Below are 9,665 nucleotides of genomic sequence, written 5' to 3' on the forward strand. Positions count from 1 at the left end.
AATTATTATTTATCTGGACTTCCAATAGTCATAAACTTCGAGGTCGTATTCCAACGATGGAGTTTTATTACTTTTAAATAACTTATAAATAATTTATCATAATCGCAAACTTCCTGGCTGCCTCACATAAAATCCTACGTGTGAGAGGAAATCTATCCGACTTAATAATTTGGCGTGAAGAGGAGAAAGGAAGCATATTTTTGCTATTCTCAAGAATTAGAGCCAAAAAAAACATGATAGGCTGATATATCTGTTTTTACCATCCTTACCGAACTGCCAGAAGTGAGAACGCTACTGAAAACTGTGTAATACTATTTTCAGACTGACATATAGCTGATCTAAAACAGAAGAAAGAAATACAAAATTATTGAACTTTAGAGTTGTTTATAGAAATTCATATAAATTGAAACCAGCTTTACAAAAGAATTGAAGAAACTATTAAACTGTAAACTGAAGTAAAAGTCCAGGAAAATGGAAGTTGAAGATTGAGAAAAGTTGTCTTCAAGCATTTTGCACTGTGGCTCCAACAAGGTCTTCATAATGAATGTAATTTGAGCCCATAGTGAGAGAGCTCTTTTTTATAAATTTAGTTCCCTGTAAATGTGGTGAAAGTTGATCTCCTGAAATTTTTTCCTTATACCCTTTTTTATTTTGTCTTTCAAGTGACAAGATTTAGAACCACCAGCTAGGCTTTACCTTCTAACTAGTCAATAATACATTTAGAGTCTCCCATGATTTGAATACATTTAATATTTTTTTAAAAGCTAGAAACATTAGAGCCCAGGCCCCAAACAGCAAAAACTTTTGTATTTGTTCCATAACCTAATGTGATTCTAAACTGTACAGCCCTCTCCCCTCTCCAAATTTGTTTCCTTGTGCAGCTCTGTCAAAGAATCCAACTGGAAGATCTTGGGAGATGCAAGGGAAAGGGATTCTTCTCAGATTTTTCTGGATTTGATTGGAAGGATATTCCCTGGAATGTGACACGATCTTGGTAGATTGTTGGCAAACACAAATGTTCGAGTTCTTGAAAATGACCCTGTTTTTGAGAGACCAGATACACCAGGGAACAAAAATTAGAAGAGTACGAAGATTTTTATACTTCTCCACCCAATGTTGAAGGGTTTCCTCAAAGGAGATCTGTTCAAAATGCTCTCTAATGCCCATTAACAGAAAAATTGTTTGCCAAATTTCTTTGGAAATATAACAGCCCGTAAAGAGATGATCCATAGTTTCTTCCTGCACTCTGCAAAGGCATCATTGATTTGGCCCAACAAAATCTCTTTACTGAAGATTTTCCCAGGTTAAAATTTTGTTGTGAAGGGCTAACCCGGAGAAACATTTTAGCTTATTTGGAACGTTCCATTTCCAAATATAGTTCTGCCACCAGCTCGAATCCTACATCACAGCAGAGTGGGCAATAGCTTCATAACCTAGACTTGCTTTCACCCTACCAGCGAAGGTGTCCCAATTCCAAACCAGCAAATCCTTTGTATTTTTTATGCAGACCCCGTTGATATTTAACTCTTTTATGAAGGAGTTCCAATCATCGGCCAACCAGGAATCCAACCAGCCAATCCAATGAAGTTTCAACCAATGGAATAAGTTATTTTTTATGCAGACCCCGTTGATATTTAACTCTTTTATGAAGGAGTTCCAATCATCGGCCAAAGGACCAACCAGCCCAAATCCGCTGAAGTCAACCAATGGTTACTTGTGGAATAAGTAGAGGCCACTCTTTTTACATGATTTAGGTAGATGTAGCCTTTGGAGTTTAAAGAAAGAATCAAATCAAAATATAGTTTGTAAATTTGGCCTCCACCAATAAATGGGTCCTTACCGGTAACAAGGAAGTGTTTCCTATCGTCTTTAGTCTCTAGGCCCAGGAAGACAACTTAATAACTTTTGTGATGGACTTGAGGTGTTATAATTAAGTAATGAGGTTAAAATGTACTTTTAATGTATTATGTTCTTTGTACTTTATTATTAAAGTGATTTTGTGTTATAAAATCACTTTGTGAGGAAAAAATACATGTCACTTTTTAAAATTAAAGTGACTTTAGGTTTTCAAGTTCACTCTATGAGAGAAAAGTGACCAAGGAGAAAATACATTATGAAGTACTAGGAAGTCACTTAAAGATGGGGCCAATGTATGAGGGGTTGAAATTTTGAGAATTAATCTTCGCCCTCCAATCTAAGATATCTCAGTCATCCATTCCTAAGGTTTTCCCCAAAAAAATCGAAAGGGTAAAGAGATCATAATTTTGCCCATTCGATCTCATGAGATATTTGAGAGAAGAAATAGCAACTTGAGAAAGGCCGAAGGGTTTCCTTGTGAAGAAAATCGAACAGCAAGAGAACAAGAGATACTTCAGTTCTGTTACGAATTTCAAGAGGCCAAGTTTAAGCCTTGAAAGAGGGCTGAATCTTAAGGAGTAGCTTCATTAACCTTCAGCATTCAGGTCAAAACATTTTTCTGAGCAAGAGACAATGTTCTGGCAGCGTTTTTCTCACCCAATACTTAATCAAAAGGAGGCCAAGAATTTAGGGCCTTAGCAGTGAAATTCTCGAGCTTCTCTAGGCCTATATAGTGCAATTTTGGGAGGCAACAATCCCCATTGATTTTGGTGTAAAAGCATGCTACAAGAATTTGACCTATAACTGAGGAATTCAATTCATATGGAAGTGTTGACTGCTCCAAACTTTAAATTCCATGTGTACAGTGAGCTCAAAGGAGGCCGCATTTTTCGCTGGAGTAAAGGATTGTGAGAAGAATGATATAAACCCAGAAAACATACTGTTAAAAGAACCTTTGTGAAGAAGCTCTAAGGGATGAGATAAGTTGAACTTTCTCTTGAAATTTTGTTGTAAAAATTTTCTTTCAAGAAGCAAATAATAACCTCCTTTCAGGACTAGTTTTCCCCAAGAGGCAGTGGGGTTTTGCTAGGGTCATATTGACCAAAAACAGTGTCTAAATGTGTGTGTGTTTATTAAATATGTTTAGTATCAGTGGTGAAAATTAGTAGTAGAAGCACTCTCTTAGAGTTTCAAATCAATGCATGGAAAATTAATATCAGTATGCCAAAACATGTGGGTTGGGCTTCCTTCACACACACTTGCAAAATTTGTAAATTGGGTGAGGGTGCAGATCATTCAAATTTTTCTACAAGAATCACTTGTTTACCATCTCCACCTTTCCAGGAAAGCTAGTTGTAGAGGAATGGGAAAGAGTCCGTGAGAGCCTTCCAGATAATGGAACCCCTCTGGAGTGGATTTTTCGAAGCATTTCTAAGCCATTCCACCACTAAAATTGTTTTTAGATATTTTTCCTTAATAACTTCGCTCCAAAGCCCCTCACCAAATAAACCTCTTGATGCAGGAGCATCCTGCTTAGAGTATTCATTGTTCATTTGGTTAATTAGGGGGGTGATAATTTAATTAAACAGAGGTTTAATTAATTTAATTTTCCGAAAGAGAGTAAAGTTGTAGTTCCACCCCATCATTTTGGTATCAGAGCAGAAGAAGATTCTGCGTGAAGTATGATTATTTGTCAGTGTTAGTCTTTATAATTTTTGTGCAGAGTAACAGTAGAGGAAGGTGAGAAGATTTGCAGCGGACTAGAGCAAGGAGTGTTCATATGGTTACAGAGGAGAGAACCAAAGAAATGCTAACAAACTAAGCTCAGAAGAGAAAAGCTTGGTGGGGCATGTGTAGCAAGAAAGAGACTTGTTACTGCAGAGGTTGATTGCAGCTCACAAGTTGAAGCTATTAGAAAGACAAGAAAGCATATGACAAGGAAAATCAGAAGTGCAGCGAAAGCAAAGGAAAAAGCAGAGGAGTCAGTTTTAGAATTTGATTGAGGTAAATATTTTCTTTTTTTAGATTTGAGTTGGAAGAATTAGAATGGAGAAACTTAAGAAAGGTTCAAATAAATGTCAGATGAGTGATGAAGAGCGTAGGAAAAGTATTGTAATGATGAAAGCAGAGTTGGATATACTACAGGAATGGTTTCAAGAGAAAGCGAATGAAGATAGAAGACATGGATGGAGAATAAGGAAAAGGGTCAAGTGGAATCTATTGCAACAAAAATGGAATGCTATGTTGATGAACAAACTTGAACAAATACATATTTCTTTGTTGGAGAAGGAGAGACTCATAGGAATTGAGTCACAGCAAAGAGGATTTGCTGAAAACCAGAAATTCCATGGTGGGAATTTGGTGCTTGAAGCATCAAAAGAGACCAAAAGGTCTGATATTTTTAAAACTGATAGTTTGTCTGTGAATGCAGGTATGGAATTTGTTGCTATAGAGACAGCTAATGACCATTGTTCTGATCAAAAAGTCTTTTGTGAACCTGAAGGAAATTGGGATGATTGCTTTTCATTCCATGAAGTTGAGTTTGCAGCTCAATTGGAGGAAGAAACAGTAGCTGAAGAGACAGAAGCCAAAGAAGTTGAAACCAGAGAAACTGTAACAAAAGAAGGAAAGGACACCATAGAGAACATCAACTGTGTTGATGTGATTAACAAAGAGGAATTACTCCTAGAGCATGATGGAGAAAATTGCTTTACAGATATACAAAATTTGGTTGATAGTTTGAGTGATGATGATGGTGACCTTTCAGATTTAGTTCTTACTAATCTCAGCACGACAGAGTTATCTGGTAAAGCTCTAGGTGCAGATGGTGAACCAATTCGAGACTCATTCAAAATTTGGAGACTAGGACAAAGAAAGATGACAGGAACAAAAACACAGCAGCATGAAGAAGAAAGACTGAAGGACCAGCAGCAAAACAGAGTTTGGAATCCTGGAGGTAGCAAGTCATTCAGACTTGTAGCTGTTACATTACTACAGAAAAATGACAGACCTCATAGACAAGAGTCTATGAATTTTTTCTACATTGGGAATCTGATGCAGGAGCATTCTGCTCAGAGTATTTATTGTTCATTTGGTTAATTAGGGGGGTGATAATTTAATTAAACAGAAGGTTTAATTAATTTAATTTTCCGAAAGAGTGTAAAGTTGAAGTTTCACCCCATCACCTCTCCACAATTTTTGAGAGAAAATCTTTTCCAAAACAGATTAGATTCTTGAAACCCCACCCACCAAGATTTTTTGGCTTGGATAAAGAGTCCCAGTTGATGAGATGAATCCCCTCCTTACTTTTTTTGCCAGTCCATAGGAAGTTGAACATCCTTTACGTAATATGGTTTAGAATTGATTTTGAAATCTTACATATAGATAACCAGAAGACTGGAACGTTTACCAGCACAGATTTAACTAAGATCATTCTTCCCCAACTGACAACCAATTATAGCACCACAAGTTTGTTTTCTTTTTCCACTTTTCTGAGCAGCCACATCCAGTCCACTTTATGATAGCCATTTGGTTTATTTAGGAAGAAACCCATGTTTGTAAAACCTTTTTCAATGGAATCCATCTGAAAAGGCAGAAAATATTTAATGTATGTGAGGACCTTAGAACTGACCACATTGTGATGAAAAGTGGATTTTCTTGCACTAATCTCCATCCCTGTGGCTTTATAGAATATATTGATAACCCTATGGAAAGCTTGCCATTCCGAGACGGATCGAGCCCCTATCAGCAAAACATCATCCACAAAAGGCAGGTGGGTGATAACTGATTAAAAGTGATTTTTATGCCTACGATATTTCCTAATTGTTTTTCTTTGAGCAATGGGGGACTCAAAGAAAGGGTGACATAGGACTCTCATGCCTAAGTCCTATGGAGCTGGAAAATGTGCTGGAAGGAGAATCATTGATTAAAATGGAAAAGGTTGCTAAGGTTACACAACCCATAATCCAATTGGTGACCTCCAAGCCCAAACCAATCTGTAATAAGACTAATCTGAGAAAGGTCCAGTTCACTTTGTTGAAGGCCTTGTTGAGATCCATCTTAAGATCAAATCTTTCAGTTTTTTTTTTTTTATTTTATGGAATGTACAACTTCTTGAGCAATGCCAATAACATCTTGAATTTGCCTATCAGCCAGAAAGTTGAATTGGTTGAGGGACATCTTCTCAGCTAGAGTTTTCTTGATCTTATTTGAGATCACTTTTGATATGATTTTGTAAACCAAGTTACATAGAGAGATGAGCCTAAAGTCAAATAAGGTCTTTGGTTTGGAGCCTTTTGGGATCAGAGCTATATAGGTTGTAATTGTGGTTTTGGAGACTTTTCTGAACCTTCTTAGTTCTTCCACTACTTTACAAAGATCAGGCCCCATGAGGTCAAAGAAAGATAGGAAGAGTTTGACTGTCTAGCCATCAGGACCTAGACTTTTGTCTTTAGAAAAAAGCTTAAGGACCTCTTTAATTTCATCAAGGGAGATAGAGCTACCAATCTGAACAAAGTCCTCATAGCTGAAGAATTTCGGGTAATTTGGGATGATCTAAAGTTGAGAGACAATCTTGGAAGAACCCGAACCTCTAAAAAGGGAAGAAAAGTGGGACATAACAACAACCTTTAAATCATGTTGACTTGTGACAGTCTTACCATCATCCATCTCAAACTCCCAAATAGAATTAATATTCCTACTGTGATTTTCATAATTATGGAAGAAAAAAATGTATTTCCGTCCCCTTCTTAATCCAAGTTGCCTTACTTTTGAGCCTCCCGGTCTCTTCTTCCAGCTTTAAGATATAAGATTTCAGGCTTCCAAGAGATTCATTCTTTGGGCTAATTCTGCTAGAAAGAGGGAGCTAGAAAAGGTCTGAGAAATATGAACATATTCAAATTCTAAATCCAACAATTCCTCATTTTGTGCCGCCTTCCTTTTCTTATCCTAAACCAAAACCTCCTTCTCAAGCTCCCAAGCTTTTTGACAAGGGAGCCCATGGCCGAGGAGCAATTTAAATCTAGATTGTTTTACCGGCAACCCTTCACTAGAGATCTAAAGGAATCAAATTCCAGCCATGAGTGGTTAAATTTGAAGGGGTATTTGTTTCTGTGGTCCTCAAAATCCAATTCCAGTAGAGTTGGCAGGTGATCTGATATTTATCTTGACTTATCCAGGATCTGAATCTCCCCACATTGTCTGCCAAGCCATCAAGAATCTATCGAGACGCTTGGCAATACCTTCCTCACCCATCCTGCCATTTCTCCATGTAGGGGCTAATGGAAAAGGAGCAATATCCTGGAGATTGTAGTTCTGCATAATCTCCAAAAAATAGGAAGCTAGAGGATCCGAGCGACCACAAGACCCCAAGACTCCCTTGGCGAGATAGTGAAATTTAAATCTCATTCTAGGAGGATGGAATGGTCCCCGAACAGTCCACTTGATTATACTTTATCCCAAAAATCCCACCTCTCTCCATAGGATCCGTAGCAATTTACTAACATGATCAGAAGGGGAAAGCCCCTTACGAACCCCTTCTAAGATAATGCCAACAGAAAAGGAGGAGGCCTGAAAAGAAGCAGATTTTGGATTCCTTAAGGAGAGGATACCTCCAGAAAGACCAGTGGAATCCAGAGAAACGAAATACCACCCCGGGCACAGATGTCGGGAAGCCTCCCAGCAATCGCCCCCAAAACCATAGTTTCTTGAAGCAAGATAATGGAGGATCTATGAGTATCTACCAATCTCTTAAGGGAATTAAATTTGGAGGCTCCCCCAACCACCTAATGTTGAGGGACAAGATAATCATTTGGAAACAACCTTAGAGGGAAGTTATGCTCTAAGGGCCCTTGTGACAATTTCCTTATCAGGAGGAGTCAAGCTTTATCCTCCCTGGATGACCTCATATGGATTTCCTTCTTTGGCCATAGATTTTTTGTTGAGCTTTTTCTTTCTGATGGTAACGTTTTAGAGCGGGGAGAGCGGTTCAATCGATATGTGATCAATAGGGAATGTTCCAGAAAAAGTAAGGATGGGCGTCATATTGAGGACATCCTTGTAAAAGAGGGTTGTAGAATGATTCACGGGATTGAGGGGAAGTGGGGAGACTTCAAACAATGATATGCTGGGAGGAGGGGTTTTCGTGGAGTGATTAGTCCCAGCTGCCAGAGATGTATCAGATATTGAACAACTATTTGTGAAAGTCAAAGAGTCTTGGTTATCAAAAGAGGGAGGGGCTATGTTGGTCTTGAAGAGCGCAAAGCTGGGATGGCCATTTGATCTCAGTACAGGGTTTCGACAAAGACCAACAGGTTTATTTATTCTCCGGTCAGAAAGAATCGAACATAAGTTTTCTGTCTCGGAATCAGGGTTTGTAATGTTGGAAGGTAATGACGATGCAATTTTTAAGATTCAGAATTTGGGAGGGTATTCTTTTCTAGTTTATCAATAGGCACGAAGTCTTCATTAGATAGTAATTGAATTAGAGAACTGGAAGATGAGAGAGACTTACTAGCTGGTTCATCGCTTCCATGAAAGAGATCAATGTGCTTTGACAAATTCGGTCGAGTCAACAAGCATCAGGCTTGGTCGACTTTCTGTGACATCCTTTTCGGAAGAAACCCTCGAGAAGAATGTGTCACCCGGACTCAGACAGGTAGCATTTTCCTTAGATTTAGATCCACCTATCAGAACTTCCTCCATGACCAGAGTAATAGGAATCAATGTTTGAGACCCAACTACATCGGAATCAATCACTTTCTCAACCATAGAAGGAAATACTTCCGACCGTCCAGCCCATGAGTCCTCCGAAAGATGTGAGGAGGACATTTGATTCATGTCTGAATTGTGTGAGACATCTCTTTAACCTTGCGAATATTTTGAGTTCCATAAACCTGGCGAGAACGAGCCACACAGGTGCGAACCATGTGCCCCAGTCCTCTACAATTCAAACACCTGAAAGAGGTCTTCCAAAAGTCGAGGGGTTGTGGGATGACATACATCTCCACCAGAACCGATGCCATCCTCTTGTCCAACGCTATCAAGGAAGTTTCTTAAAAAAACACAAACCTACCCAGAGAGTTCGCGATGTTGATGAAAACCTCTCTTGACCAAAGCTCCAGAGCGAAACCAGGACGCATGACCCACAAATTTCTGCAGTTTTGTTGTTCTGTTATTGGACAAAACGATGGCTACCATCGTTGAAGCCACAGAGTACCTCCGCCTATGGCTCAACTCCGGATTAGTTTCCATCATAAAAAAGAAGTTTATCCATTTATTTACTAGGATACTCACTACTGGAGTGTAGCCCACCATAGGTTTCGAAGACTCCTTTACCCGGGTAAGGATTTGTTCATGGGTCACAGAAATATAATTGAATTTACCCGCTAGAGGTCGCTTAGAGGATTTGACTCTATCCAGGTTTATATCCCACCAAAGGAGTTAACTTCTAATTTTTTGATTTATGGTTGGGAGTATAGTTACAAAGCCAAATTTAAATGAGTATAAAAAAGTTTCAATGGAGGAAAAAATTGGGAGTATAGTTACAAAGCCAAATTTAAATTAGTATAAAAAAGTTTCAATGGAGGAAAAAATTAGAGAGTACACATCTTATATATATATATATATTCCTGTAATAGTAATGTCTTTTATTTATATTTTTTTCATTCATTTTAGAATTTTAATAACAATTTTTAAAATTACAATTTTCTAAACAAAAATACAACCACACTTGTAAATTATCTCCAAAATCTCATTTTTTTCAAAACTCAAAACTATATTCCTCCCAAGTTTCATATCTTATCTAAAAT

The 9,665-nt window shown here is 38.1% G+C and overlaps 1 protein-coding gene across 1 annotated transcript; it reads left to right on the forward strand.

Moving 5' to 3' along the window:
• The first annotated feature begins 584 nt into the window (after positions 1-584).
• On the forward strand, positions 585-8,372 carry LOC149180347 (uncharacterized). Its single transcript, XM_089416049.1, has 2 exons — positions 585-1,492; positions 1,607-8,372. Exon 2 carries the CDS (start codon positions 3,904-3,906, stop codon positions 4,954-4,956), a length of 1,053 nt encoding a protein of 350 aa, XP_089272175.1. The 5' UTR covers positions 585-1,492; positions 1,607-3,903; the 3' UTR covers positions 4,957-8,372.
• Positions 8,373-9,665: the final 1,293 nt, after the last annotated feature.

Source organism: Pinus tabuliformis, chromosome 3_2 (assembly GCF_031772625.1).
Source record: "Pinus tabuliformis cultivar Carrire ecotype Pingquan chromosome 3_2, CPIR1, whole genome shotgun sequence".
In the NCBI taxonomy this organism is placed as follows: Eukaryota; Viridiplantae; Streptophyta; class Pinopsida; order Pinales; family Pinaceae; genus Pinus; species Pinus tabuliformis.